General features: G+C 43.2%; 1 protein-coding gene across 3 annotated transcripts in view; it reads left to right on the top strand.

Moving 5' to 3' along the window:
• The window catches only part of ASXL1 (ASXL transcriptional regulator 1), a 31243-nt gene extending 17629 nt beyond the window's left edge, over positions 1 to 13614 (top strand). For 2 of the 3 annotated variants that reach the window (XM_048819465.2, XM_075118641.1), the window contains 9 exons: positions 590 to 701; positions 1121 to 1218; positions 1658 to 1751; positions 2108 to 2260; positions 3308 to 3471; positions 3585 to 3681; positions 5797 to 5902; positions 7279 to 7903; positions 8709 to 13614. In XM_048819465.2, coding sequence (XP_048675422.1) covers positions 590 to 701; positions 1121 to 1218; positions 1658 to 1751; positions 2108 to 2260; positions 3308 to 3471; positions 3585 to 3681; positions 5797 to 5902; positions 7279 to 7903; positions 8709 to 11675 — 4416 coding nt within the window. In that variant the 3' untranslated portion in view covers positions 11676 to 13614. Of the gene's footprint in view, positions 1 to 589; positions 702 to 1120; positions 1225 to 1657; positions 1752 to 2107; positions 2261 to 3307; positions 3472 to 3584; positions 3682 to 5796; positions 5903 to 7278; positions 7904 to 8708 lie in introns of all 3 variants that reach the window. The other variant, XM_048819463.2, reaches the window with a different exon arrangement.
• The last annotated feature ends 1424 nt before the right edge of the window (positions 13615 to 15038 follow it).

Below are 15038 nucleotides of genomic sequence, written 5' to 3'. Positions count from 1 at the left end.
AGTTTTACTTTGTTTAATTTTTTGAGTGCAGTTATGTAACAAAAAAAAATTTGTAATTATGCTTTCAGGATAAAGAGATTGCACTACAGTACTTGTATGAGGTGAACTGAAAAATACTATTTCTTTTGTTTATCATTTTTACAGTGCAAATATTTGTAATACAAAATAATATAAAGTAAGCACTACACTTTGTATTCTGTGTTTGTAATAAAAATCAATATATTTGAAAATGTAGATAAACATCCAAAATATTTAATAAATTTCAATTGGTATTCTATTGTTTAACAGTGCGATTAATCGCGATTAATCTTTTTAATCACAGTTAATTTTTTTGAGTTAATCGCGTGAGTTAACTGCAATTAATCGACAGCCCTATTTATAATTATTGTGAACATAGTCAGGATTAGTGATTGGATTAATAAAAACAAAATTCTATGACCCAGTGTCATAATTTGGTTACGTTATATTCAAGAGTTTCTTCCTGAGGAAGTGTAACTGTAGCCATGATTATGTATGTTCCTGTCAGTCTAGCTCATAAAGCTGCAGAGGTAAGGACTCTAATCACTCATGTTCTGTTTGGCCTTTCTAGAAGGATGCCTTGCAGTGGTCTCGGAACCTATCTGTGGCAGAGGGAGAGGAGCTGGATGATGCAGAAAGCTGTGGGTCCAATGAAGCCAGCACTGTGAGTGGTGATAATGATGGTAAGTGTCAAGTAATATTAATATTAGACCAGGGTTCTCAAACTTCATTGCACCACGACCCCGTTCTGACAACAAAAATTACTACCTGACCTCAGGAGGGGGGACCAAAGCCTGAGCCCACTCGAGCCCCGCTGCCCTGTGGGGGGCAGGGGCAAAGCCAAAGCCCGAGTCCCACCGGCCCAGGGAGCCAAAGCCCAAAGGCTTCAGTCCCAGGCTTTGGGGCTTGGGCTTCACCTTCAGCCCAGGGTGGTGGGGCTTGGGCTTTGGCCACAGGTCCCAGCAAGTCTAATGCCAGCACTGGCAACCCCATTAAAACAGGCTCGTGACCCACTTTGGGGTCCCAACCCACAGTTTGAGAACCGCTATATTAGACTATAAGCATCTTCCTCAGGGTCTGATCATGTGTTATTTTCTTCCAGTGTCTCTTGATGAAACCTCTTCTAATGCGTCCTGTTCCACTGAATCTCAGAGTAAGAGTCTCTCCACTTCCAGAGAGAGCTGCAGAGCAGCCTCACAGGTAGGGGTAAGTGTGGGGTTAATGTCAAGGGGCAAAGCCAGGAGTGTTTATTCTTGAGGAGAGATCTCAGAGCCACATGAAGGCTGGGTGGTAGGGAGAGGGATTAGACACACATCAAGGTCGTCTCCTCAAGCAGGGGCAGAATTATAGAGCCACCTCATGGAGTTGAAATGAGTGTGAGTGAAAGCTGCAGCAAAGGTAGATCTATTATATAAGGCCTTGATTCCAGGATGGGTGGGTATGTGGCAGTGGTGCAGGATTCTCTGCTGTTAAAGATAAGTTTAATCAGTGAGTGACACTTGAATACTTGGCTGGTGGTTCATTTGTGGCTAGGTGGAGCGATGTGTCTGAATTCAGCTAGGAAGAGGTGCAGTTTAGGTGACCTACATGTACTTTAGCACCCTGAATAGTTTGTATCTTGTTTTTCTCTGGAACACAGACAAGCAAACAAAAGAAAAAGACTGGTGTGATGTTGCCCCGAGTTGTCCTGACTCCACTGAAAGTAAATGGGGCACATATGGAGTCAGCCTCAGGTGAGCATTTGTTGCACCTTGACTGTTTTCAGCCAGTTGCATGGCATGGCCCTTCAGCACTGGTTCTATACAGCTATCCCCATAAGCTCTTCCTAGGCCAGGACAGGAGAGAGATTTATTTAGTGCTCACTAAACATACAAGTGATTCTAATTAATTTGTGCAATGCTGCCTTATTGGATAAAATTTGTATTAACAGTCACCCACTCAGAACTGTCAGTGATGGAGCAATGACCTAATTTTGTCTGTCTAAAAATGGGTCTGTTGTAAGCAGATCGTTGTCATGTGCTAAGACCTCTCCTCCCGTGGAGCTTCTGCTACTCGTCCATGAATCTGTGACAAATGGCTTTGCCTTTAGGTTTCACAGGAAGGCATGCTGATGGAGAAAGCAGCAGCACTTCCAGCAGCAGCCGCTCCTCTTTGGCCCTGTGTAGTGCCACGATGCGCAGTAGGACAGAAATCACCAGGGATACTCCACAGCTGCTGAGAGGTATCCGGAAGCCAGCTGCTGGTACGTGCTTCTGAATAAAGTTGTAAGAACTGGCCCTAAAAACTGAAGCAACTATCAGTTGTGTCCAAGTCTGTCCCCTTCTTATGGAAGAACTCCAAGACTTTTATCCTTCTGAGTGTCTCTTCCAATGTTAAGGCTCCTCACTATCAAACAACTTCTCCTCACCCTCAGTGAGGAGGCAGGGAACTCCTATATGTTATTTGCTTAATCTGAAATGGAGCATCCGGACCCTTGATGGTGTGTTCGTGAGAGCATGTGTACGCGATGTGGAGTTCCAGAGACGTACTTTCCAAGTCTTTGGGAACAAATGGTTTTTATAAAAACCATTGTGATTGAAGCTTAGTTTTTATCATCAGTTATCTTGTGCATGTTCCGCTATGCTGCACGTTTTTGTCCATGTAATAATTCATAAGACACATTGGATTCAGTGATGTGATGCATCCAGAAATAGTGCAAGTCCCTCACCTCTATAAATGGTCTAGCCAGGTGAACTGGAGAGTGATCCTTTTGGAAACTCCTTAGTCCCTCCTTTGACTCTATCACAAAGATACAGGAGTAGAGAAGCGTTCCCTCTTTAATGCTATTGGCCCCATGAGCACAGAAGGTGCTGGCTGGGATCACTAGCCTCCTATATATTAGTCCAAAAGTGCTCTGACTGCAGGAACCCTGGAAAGGATGGTTCTGAAACATACAAGAGGATTGTGTTTGTATGCTGTGATTAAGGTATTCAGGGAACTAGTCTCTGAGCCACAGTGGGGTAGTGCCTTAAAAAGCAGCTCATTTATGGTGTTTGAAATCAAGTTATCTAAGAAGGGCACTCTTATGTCAAAACAATAGCCATCTCCTTTCTCTATTAAATATGCTACCTAGTAATGTAGTAAAATATGAATTACTTGTTTAAAGGTGTTTGAGAGGTCCTTCCTTTGTACTGGCATGCCACAGCCTGTTCTCTTGTAATTTGCTCATTTGCAGCAGCAGGTTCGTTTATGAAATGTTGTCATAAATAGTTTTGATTTTATTTTTTATTTGGTTTTCTGAAAACTACAGGGCAAATGAAACGAAACAGAGGTGAGGATATAGATTTTGAGACACCTGGTTCCATTCTCGTCAACACAAATCTCCGGGCACTGATAAACTCCAGAACCTTCAATGTACTCCCCCAACACTTCCAACAGCAACTCCTCTTCCTCTTGCCAGAAGTTGACAGACAGGTACAGGCACACAACAATCACTGTGCATCTTGTGGCTTGTTATGTTGTATCACCCCTGTTCCCAAAGAGCTGATGCATGTGCTTTCCAACTATTATACTTTTGTCCTCCATAGATGGGGGCAGATGGGCTGATGCGTCTCAGTGGCAGTGCTCTCAATAACGAGTTCTTCACCCATGCTGCTCAGAGCTGGAGAGAGCGACTGGCTGATGGTGGGTAGAGTGCTGTTTTGAATGATTGGGAGAAGCCTGCTGTGTACCTTATTTGGTAGAAGAGAAATAAACTGTGGAGTTTGATTCTGTACCAGCTTTGGAGCCTGTTTGGCTACATTGCCTTTTTTTAAGATTTTACCTTACACTTTTTTTTAGATGCCCAGAGGCCTTAAAAACAAAGTGCCAGCTAGATTTGTGTGGTCTCTCTCATACTGCCTCTATTGGGTGGAATATGACTCTCAGACCTGTTCAGGTGTGTATGGTCATGTTGCCCTTTAGTGGCTGCAGTGTGCAGAAGCTGTAATCCCTAAGGTAGAGGGAGGACAGATGACAAGGCGGGGAATCTACCTCTAAACTATTTTCAGGTCCTAGCTACCATTAACTTATTTTTTAAATGTTGTTTTGGGGGTTTTTTTGTTATGGCACTTTCAAGATGTCTTTTTATTATTTATTTATTTATTTACCTACTCAACCTTACTGTATTAAGTTGGGCTTCAGTTATTCTAAATTGAAAGAAAAATAAACAATAAAGAAACTTAATTGGGTGCTTTTTTTCTCACATTTTCTCTCTGGTAGTTAATGTATAAACTGAACACTGACCTCCTTATTGTGTGGCACATACAAGTTGCTTATTAATCCCGTGGGTCCTTAGGCTTTTCCAGATAATGGGCTCATGTTACAACAGAGCAAAATGTTGGGGCCCTTTCCCCTATCTAGTCATAAAGAAAGGGAGGGTGATCAGGACCTCCCTGGCTGTTTGTGACTCAATTGGAAACCCATGCTCTAATCGATGCATCTTTACTATGTTCATCTCTGTGGTATGTGAGCACTTACCCTTTTTTCCCTTCCTCGCTCCCCCCAATCTTCCCATCACAAATAGTTACAGTAATTGCCCCTAGGAAGGGAGAATGCATATCCATTGGTGGTAATATCCCAGTCCAACTCCCTGTGTACTCTGTGGCAAACTGGACACCAGTTTTGTAGTAAGCTCCCTGGTTTCTGTGATATGGTTGTAAATTGTGTGGCAGCTTCTAATAAATTTCAAAATGGAAACTTATTGAGTTAAGTATAAACATGAATAATACATGCAATACAGTATCCCTGCTACTGTTTTTTTATATTTAATGTAATTAACATTTCTTGTACATTTTCAATGTCAGAATTCATCTCTAATATAATGAGTGCGAGAATTTCACACCGCTCACAGCTATTGTTTCACGCTGTCTGAATTCTCTGGGAGAGAGACATCCCTGCATTGATTATACTCATTTTACATTTTGAAGGATTTCTGTACAACTCTGAGAGCTAGAAACTTTTTTTTAAAGGAATGAAAGATTTAGAATTTCTAGCACAAGTACAAGGGAGGATTCTGTGGCTGAGTCTACACTGCACTTCAGGGGACTACAGGGTCACGAATAACTGAGCGCCAAAGCGCTGCGCTGTAACTCCCCCGTGTGGACCATGAGGGCATGAACGAAATGGCTCCTAGTTTGCATTAATGCAGTTCTGTTAGCGAGGACTACATTAATGTGAACTGGGAAATTTTTAGTTCATGTCCTCACTGTCCACAGAGGGGAGTTACAGAATAGCACTTTGGTGTGCACTGCTATTTACACCCTTGTTGTCTGAATGGGATAATGTACACACCCTATGACAACTTCTGTGGCCCCTGAATCACCAAGTTTTCTTTTGGTTTTTGATGTTACTTAATACAGTTAGATGAGAGTCATTTCTTGCAATATAGTTTATCTCAAGGGGTGAAATCCTGACTCCATGGGAGTCAGTGGGAATTTTGCCATTGACTTGAGGCCAGAGTTTCAAAATAGGGGTGGGGACACTTGCTGTCAGTTGCATAAGTGTTTGGTCACAGCTGAGTATTGCTCTGGAGAAGACCGAGAGGCCTGCTTTTTTTTCCCCTAAATAAGTGATTTGGTGCTTTGACCATTAGCAATATTTCAACATGCCAGACTATCCCATCAGGATATCGAAAATTTCAAAGGGTAGAAAATGTCTATATACTGGCAGGATACTCTCTGGCAAGCACAGAATGTGTACTATGCATGCTCTGAGTGCTATGGATAGCAATGAAACTTGCACTTGCTTGTCTCTCTGCAGGTGAATTCACTCATGAGATGCAGGTTAGAATACGCCAGGAAATGGAGAAAGAGAAGAGGGTGGAGCAGTGGAAAGAGAAGTTCTTTGAAGACTACTATGGACAAAAGTAAGGAATGCTACCTCGTTGGTCTTGTTTTATTCAAGTCGAGCGGAGGGGGAACTTCCCTTTTGGTAGCTAGCTGCTCTCTGAGAAGAAGCAACTCCATAATTATCCACTCCTTTTGGGATGCTAGTTACCGAGTGAATCATTCAGATTATCACTGCAAGGGAATACCTACCTAGTAGAATCCTAGAATCATAGAACTGGAGGGGAGCTCGAGTGGTCATCTAGTCCAGTCCCCTACGCTCATGGCAGGACTGAGTATTATCTAGACCACCCCTGACGGGTGCTTGTCTAACCTACTCTTAAAAATCTCCAATGATGGAGATTCCACAGCCTCCCTAGGCAATTTATTCCAGTGCTTAACTTCCTAACCGTCAGAGTAGCTTTTCCTAATGTCCAACCTAAACTGCCCTTGCTGCAATTTAAGCCCGTTGCTTCTTGTCCTAGCCTCAGAGGTTAAGAAGAACAATTTTTCTCCCTCTTCCTTGTAACAACATGTACTTGAAAACTGTTATCATGTCCCCTCTCAGCCTTCTCTTTTCCAGATTAAACAAACCACGTTTTTTCAATCTTCCCTCATAGGTCATGTTTTCTAGACCTTGAATCATTTTTGTTGCTCTTCTCTGGACTTTCTCCAAATTGTCCACATCCTTCCTGAAATGTGGTGCCCAGAACTGGACACAATACTGCAGCTGTGGACTAATCAGTGCGGGGTAGAGCGGAAGAATTACTTCTCGTGTCTTGCTTATAACATCCCAGAATTATGTTTGCTTTTTTTTGCAACAGTGTTACACTGTTGACTCATATTTAGCTTGTGGTCCACTATAACCCCCAGATCCCTTTCTGCAGTACTCCTTCTTAGGCAGTCATTTCCCATTTTGTATCTGTGCAGCTGGTTGTTCCTTCCTAAGTGGAGTACTTTGCATTTGTCCTTATTGAATTTCATCCTGTTTACTTCAGACCATTTCTCCAGTTTGTCTAGATCATTTTGAATTATAATCCTGTTCTCCAAAGCACTTGCAACCCCTTCCAGTTTGGTATTGTCTGCAAACTTTATAAGTGTACTCTCTATGCCAGATTAGTTTTAGATTGTATTCTATTGTAATCTATTACAGATTAGTTTTAGATTGTAAATCCTGACATCATTTAATCGTTCTCCTTGTTCCCCATGACAGTTACCAGGAGTAGTGAATACATAATATATTTCTTTGTAGATTGATTGAGTGAGATGAGTGACTGCTTTGTAATCTGTAATGCACCATGTACTGCTCTGGTAGTACATACTGTAAATAATAAACAATTTACATCCTTCCCAGGAGATGAAATCGGACCTAACAAGCTTGCTCTGGGCTTTAAATAATTCTGTGGTTGCTTTGCAGGTTGGGTTTGACTAGAGAAGAATCACAACAGCAGAATTCAGTACAAGATGATGCTGAGAACAGGACGGGATTGTCTGTTCAGGGAGAAGCAGCAAAGCCACAGCATGGTCCTTCCACACGTCAGCGAGATGGACACTTCAAGAAACGCTCTCGGCCAGATCTGCGATGCAGAGCAAGGAGGAGCCTGTACAAAATACGTGAGCCCGACCAGTCTGAGACCCCCAAAGAGACTGCGTCTGTGGGACCAGATTCCTCCTTCCATAAAGAGACTAAAGCTGAGGTGGATTTGGGAGGAGATGATCTGACAGGCTCTTCATCTGCATCTTTGAAGCCAGAGAGTTCAGAATTGCTGTTTTCTCCAGAGGCTTCCAGACTGCACAGTAAAATGGAAGATCTGTCATTTGCAGCTGCATCTGTAAACCGAATTCCCAGTTTGCCCCAAGAAAACTTAGATCGGGAGTCAAAGGACCAGAAAAGGAAATGCTTTGAGGAGGCTGCCTCTACCTCCTTCCCCGAAAAGAAGCCCCGGCTTGAAGATCGTCAGTCCTTTCGTAACACAATTGAAAGTGTTCACCCAGAAAAGCCACAGCCTACTAAAGAGGAACCAAAAGTCCCACCCATCCGGGTAGGAGAGACACTTATACCTGATTATTACATTAGGGACTTTGTTCCCAGTAGCACCAAAGTAATATGAAAATGTCATGTCATGTCATTTTCTTCAAAGAGGGGAATGGAAGAGTCTTTCATTGATAGCGCTGGCTAAGATCTAATTACTGCAGTGTGTTGTCTTGTTTAGACAGCCAGAGAGTAGAATGGAAAATTATTCCAAGGTCTCCTGTACAAGAATGCAGAGTAGCCTCTTTTATTATACAGCTCATTTGTAGTTTTGTGAGTACAGAGATGGCTTTTCCTGAAATGGGCTGATTTAATGCAGTCAAGATTTTCAAACCTTCTCATTGTAACCTTGTAGACTCCTCACCTACCTCTATGTGGGATGGAATCCTCTTGTCTCCAGCTTATACTCCCCTGTAGGTGCAATTGTGGCTGTGTCCTTTTTGGCAGCAGGAGGGCATCCTACTAATTTCAGTGCGAATGGATTATGCTTGACAGAAATCAAAACTCTCTCTTCTCAAGAGTCCAGATTCAGCTAGTGTTTAAGCCATCAGTTTAATACTTGTCTGGTGGGTAATGACATAGATGATCTCACTATAAAGTGGATTTTAAAAGATACCATGATATGGAGCCTGAGTAGAAACCTCTTGAGGACCTCATCAAGAGGCCAAGAGCAGCAGCACTACCAAATGCCAAAAATTACTTCCTCTAGGAATCTTAACTAAATATACTGAATTTCAATGAACCGATTTAAAGGTTTTTGCTCTCTGAGAATATCAAGTGTTAGTTTAACATCTTCTCCTCTGATTCTTTTTCAGATTCAACTTTCACGTATCAAACCACCCTGGGTGGTTAAGGGTCAGCCCGCTTACCAGATATGCCCCAGGATCATCCCCAACACGGAGTCCTCTGGTCGGGGCAGAACTGGTGCCAGAACACTCGCAGACATTAAAGCTCGTGCTCTGCAAGCCCGAGCCCAGCGAGAGGCCGCTACAGCTGCCATTGGAGGTGGGGGTGGGCCAGGAGGAGGAGGGAACAGCACAGATAAAGGAGGTGGTGGAGGAGACTCCAGTAGCCATACAGAGTGCAGGAGATCAAAGAGAACTCATGGAAGGTGTGCGTCAGATCTACAACGAACACAATTACTGCCGCCTCTCCATCTAGATGGAGAAAAGACTAACTTTGCTGAGGTAGCTGTACAGGTAGCTAAAATAAATGTATGTGAACCTGCAAAACAGGACCCCTACACCCCTAATGGTATGGGAGCCTTCATTCTTGAACATGCTGCAGATGTTGTCTCAGGTGGAACAGAAGATGTTGCTCAACATGCTGACGGTTTAGCTAACAGCCAGCTTGGTGATGCTTTGACTGGACCATCTTTTGACACTGCAGCTTCTCTGGGGCGGGAGGAGAACTTTGAGCAGTGCCTCCATGACGTAAGAACTGAAAATGCACCGCATATTGCCTCTCAGGAAGGGCAGAGTAATAAGCAAGAATGCAGCGTTCCTCCTGAGAATGATCTGTTTTGTTCTCAGGTACAGGGGTCTGCAGTTTATCTCATAGATGATATCAATGTTGTACCAAGAATTGAAGATGTTGGCACTCCCGTAGAGTTGAATTGTAGTTCTCCTATGAAGGAAACTTTCTCCAATAATTCTAGCCTTACCCCAGAATTCTCATCAGATGGTAAAGAACAACATGAGCCAGAAATTGAAGCTAGATTTAATGGATCAAAGCCACCCATGGGAAAATGTGTAGCTGATCATGATGATTCAAAAACGAATACTGTTGGAATGGAGAACATGGGCTCAGAGTTACATGCCTTTACACACCTACAGACAGGAAAACAGCATGAAAGTGAACTACAGAATGGAGAACAGTATAAAGGGTCTTTGGTGAAACCTTTTTCACTTGGTGGTTTAACTGTTCAGAATGGAATAGGTACCTCTGAGAAGCTTCCACAGCTGTGGGAGAGGCCATCAGGAGCAAACACAGAAAATGTATGTCAACACATGAGAGAGACACAAGGATTTAAGACAAATGGAGATGATGAAATCCAGAGTACGCATAGCGAAACAACAGATACTGCTTCAGATTTTGAAGCTGACCTAACTGATGAGAATGTGGAGGTGGATATATACTTCAGGAATATCCACCTTAAGGAGGCTACAGGAAAAGGAAATGCCAGCCATAAGCGCAACACTGAGAGAGATGAAGGGATTAGATCGAACTCTTCTGTGAACACTGAGAGTCTCCCATACATGGTGGACTTGCCATCAGTAACAATGGTGAGCAACGTGTCTCAGCCTCAGAGATGGGCACCACATATGCCTCTTCCTCAAAAACCTTCTGAGAGTCAGAAAAAGCCACCAGGCTCCACTCGGCCCATATCTTCTATTGAAGCCAGCAACCCTCTGGTGATGCAGTTACTTAAGGGGAACCTTTCTTTGGAAAAGGTTCTACCAGTATCACATGCCAGCATCAAGTTGGAAATTACGGAGTCACTTCTGGACAGACCATCAGAAAACCACTCATTACAAGTGGAGAGAAGTAGCAATTGCTGCTTTGGCCAAGAGTCTTCCCAAGATGTGGGAATAAATACAAGTAACCTAAGCAGAAGTGATGATTTCCACTCTCCAAGTGCTTTAAGAGATCCTCAGAAAAAACAGTGCAACTCTGGGACGGTACTGCCCAAAACAGAAAGCATGGAGAACCAGCCTGATGTTCCAGACAAGCATTCCAAAGTTGGCCGTAACTTGAGCTCTCCAGACCAACTGGCAAGTATGGTGAGTGGCTCTCAGAAACCTAAAGAGTTGGGCCCTAGAGAAAGAACATCATCTTCCTGTAGCTTTGAAGATCAAAAAGAGCTGCCCCTGGTCCATGGTGTCCCACAGCACAGTCCACTAACAAATACTATTACAAGTGAAAGCCCTGAAAAGTTAAACCCACCTGCAGCACCTAGATTTTTATCTCCAAATGTAACCTCTCTTGATCCAAATCGGATCGGTGGAACCTCAATTAATAAAAGTTGTGTTGGCGTCCAGGGCAAAAAGCTCTTTGGTTCTGGTTTTCCTTGCAACGCTGCTGCTAGATTGCATCATCCAAGAGCTTTGGAGCACATTGCAACCATGGGAACCGCATCCCCCAGCAAGCAGATTTCACTAAATAAGAGCTCTGCATCTGGAGAAGGAGCACCAACTGTCAGGGAAGACTGGCCTTCGAAGCAACATGCAAACACTCTAGGAGGAATAAAAAATGAGAACGTACTAGCCTGTGGAGGCCCAACCAAGGGTAGTATCATGAAGAACAGGAAGGATGTTACACGCAACCCAGTGGAACTGATGGAGCATTTGCAGAGTGTTCCCTTTGTTATGGACTTGCCATTTTTCAAGTTACCAAGAGAACCGGGAAAAGGACTCAATCAGCCCTTGGAGCCTTCTTCCATCCCCTCTCAGCTCAATATCAAACAAGCATTTTATGGGAAGCTTTCTAAGCTGCAGCTTCATTCCACCAGCTTTAATTATTCATCCAACACAACTCCAGCTTTTCCGAGAAGCCTTGCTGGAAGCGTGATGCAGCTAAGCCACAAAGCGAACTTTGCTGCAAACCATAATACTTCCCTTTCTGTGCAGATGTTTGCTGATAGCAGCAGTGTTGAAGAAATATCACTCAAATGTTCCTGCAGCCTTAAAGCCATGATTATGTGTAAAGGATGTGGGGCATTTTGTCACGATGACTGTATAGGACCCTCGAAGCTTTGTGTATTGTGCCTTGTGGTGAGATAATAAATTATGGCCATCGGGAAAATTGTATATTTAGTGTGTGTATTTTGATAACTGACCCTAAAACCTGTACACAAAATATTATTCTGTTTATAATAGACACAATATTACACTTTAAGTTTTGGTGAGAGAGTTGATTTGCCTTCCCACTAAAATTCACAGTGCAAAACCTGTTGTTCTTACTCACAGTTACACTCCCCAATCTGTGGGTTGTGCCCTACTGGAGCAATCTTCTGCTTAACGCCATCATGGAAATGTTGATTTGTGCTCTGGGCACACGTGCTGAGGCTACTACCTGACTGAGAGGCAGTTTGCTCTGGAAATCCATGGACCTTTTCTAAAGGAAACGTTTACATCCAAAGGAACTGGAACAGAGTGCTGTCTGTTTTTAAGGGCTGAGCTAGGTTAGTCCCAGCCATGCCTTAGCAGAGCAGAATACAGTCTTCCACTCTCCGTTCCCTGTCTGTGTGGAAAAAGTACTACTGTACAATAAATGTGGACATGAAGCTTCTCTATAGGTGGTGGCTGTGCAGTACTTTGAATGCTACAGCAGAATCAAGTAACTAGTAAAACACTCGGCAGGTGGCTGAAGAGCCATATATGGGTGATTGCATATTTGATGGAGCCAGTTAAGGGAATGAAAGAAGCAAATAGTAGTGGCTGCCAGCTTCAATGCCTTCTGCTGGACTGAATAAGATGTGTAGTCTGTGGAACTGTTGGACCAGGCTGCCTCTTCTGGCCAAATGTTGCTACAGACTTGTATGAAAAGCCAAGGAGTTCATTAGTGTGGCCGGTAACCTCCCCATATTACAGCCCTACAATGAGAACCTTGCCATGCCAGCATCTGACCACCTGTAAGTGTCTGGCTGTGCATCTGTGTGTGATGGTCATTTTACATTCTAAGCGGTGTTTCCTTTTTTTTTTTTTAATATTTTAACTTTTCATTCTTGGATGTATAAAGTGAATTATTTGATTCTTGTAAGTATCCTCTATGCATCTGTTTGATCATGTATTTATATGTTGTACACAGTACTGGCCAATTCTGTAAATGGATGTAATGTACATAGAACATAAAGGGTTTTTTTTTTGTTTCTTTATTTTCAGGCTCTACAGCAGTATTACATTAAAGTGGTGTTAGTTCTTAATCTACATCTGTAGTCAAAGCCACTGTATTCTGTGCTGCCTAATGTGAGGCTGAACATGCAAAGGGGTCACTCTTGGTTCAGATTGCCTCCCTCTGGCCTCCGTGGCTTTGCTGTGGGCAGATAGACTGCAACATGCAATCTCAAGGATGCCTGCCCTGATTTGCTGAGCTGGATGTAATTTGCTCCTCGCTCTTCTAAAAAATATTTCTATAACAGTTACTGGTCCTTGTCAGAGTCTCCATGGACAGCTTGTGTGAAAGCCCGTATGTATCCAGAATTGATGCGAGCAGAAAAAGTGACCAACCCTCCTTTGAGTGTTTGCCTCTCGGGAATGGGTTGCTCTAAGTGGGGAAGAAGCAAACCTACCATTTCATTTACCAGCTTTCTCCCACCCCTTTCCTAGCTCCTACCTACCTCTTTCTTGACTATGCTTTTTTTTTTTAATTGTAGACCTCCCTGTTTGAGAGCTGTAGAGAGTGTAAAATCTGTGGGCTGCAGAAACCTTCTTCGTCTCTGAAATGGTTTACCCATAACCCAGGTGGCAGTTTGATATTGTGAAATGGGAGAAAGAGAGACGGGGGTGAATTGAAATGCAGTATTAGTGAAGTCTTGAGGGGATGGTGTGAAAACCTGCTTACCAAAGATAGGGAGCAGAGCTGGGGCAGTCTGGCTCTGTATCCTTTGGGGCCACTGTAGGGTACAGATTGAAGCTGGTCTGGTCTGCAGAGCTCCCCAGCAGGGCCCTGCTCTTGTATGTCCCTTGTGGTATTGGAAAAATAAACATTCTGTAAAACCTGCATGTGTGGTTTCAATCCTCTTCTTCTGAAATGGGCTTGGTGTTCTGGGCTCGGGAACTTACCGGTTTGCTGTTGTCTTGCCATTGCCAGGCTCAGAGGGAAAACACTTGTTTTTTTCAGGCAGAGTTTCTCATTTTTGCCTTGGCAGTGTCCTCACAAGCTTTTAAACTGAGCTGATCAAAAGGGGACTGTCATTCTTGTCTGAACTTCAGTATGTCATTTTTATATACTAACATAATTGAAGACACTGCATCAACTGCCAGTAATGTATATGATCCAAGTGAAGTTAAAAGTACTTACGGCACAAAACAAGTAGTTTGGGTTGTTGGACTTCTTGCCAGAGCGAAGTTCACTGCTGTACAAGCCCTTCTGCAATGGTATTGCTCCCGGATAGTCACCTTATTGGTGGTAATGCACTACACACAGTACAACCTACCTAGGGAATTCCTTAAGTATTCCTAAACAAGTATTTGGTCTCTGCTATTGTATGGCATTTTCTTCTGATGTCTGGTTAAATTGTTGGGTTAATGGGATTTTAAATGCTGATTTCAAATCAATGCAATGGTTTGATACCAATTACAACACTTGAAACTAGCTGTAAGCTTAGATTGTCAATAAATTTGTTTCTCTTCCAGGCAGTGATGGTTTGTAGGGGATGGAGTGGAGGGAAGGTTAGTAAGACACTGACACTGCGGTCAGCTGTTGCATCACACGCCTCTATTCAGTAGATCCAGCTTTCACTGTAGTGGAATTTCAACAAGGCAAATGATCTGATAACTCATCTAATGCCACATTTGGAATATATAGATATACTACAGTATGGAAGCTAACTATAATGGTTTATATTCTACAGTGCTGCTGTTACAGTAGCACCCGGTGCTGTTGTCTTCTACTGGCTCCTGAACCTAGGTGACTGCATATGTTAGTTTAGCAGGAGTGGATTCATTCTTGCCTGTAGCTTCTTTAGTTTGCTTGTTAGAAAAAATTAATACCAGCCATAGAATCATAGAATATCAGGGTTGAAAGGGACCTCAGGAGGTCAACTAGTCCAACCCCCTGCTCAAAGCAGGACCAATCCCCAACTAAATCAACCCAGCCAGGGCTTTGTCAAGCGTGACCTTAAAAACTTCTAAGGAAGGAGATTCCACCACCTCCCTAGGTAACGCATTCCAGTGTTTCACCACCCTCCTAGTGAAAAAGTTTTTCCTAATATCCAACCTAAACCTTCCCCACTGCAACTTGAGACCATTACTCCTTGTTCTGTCATCTGCTACCACTGAGAACAATCTAGATACATCCTCTTTGGAACCCCCTTTCAGGTAGTTGAAAGCTGCTATCAAATTCCCCCTCATTCTTCTCTTCCGCAGACTAAACAATCCCAGTTCCCTCAACCTCTCCTCATAAATCACGTGTTCCAGTCCCCT

This window comes from Caretta caretta, chromosome 13 (assembly GCF_965140235.1).
Source record: "Caretta caretta isolate rCarCar2 chromosome 13, rCarCar1.hap1, whole genome shotgun sequence".
NCBI lineage: Eukaryota > Metazoa > Chordata > Testudines > Cheloniidae > Caretta > Caretta caretta.
This window is presented reverse-complemented; position numbering and strand designations above follow the sequence as displayed.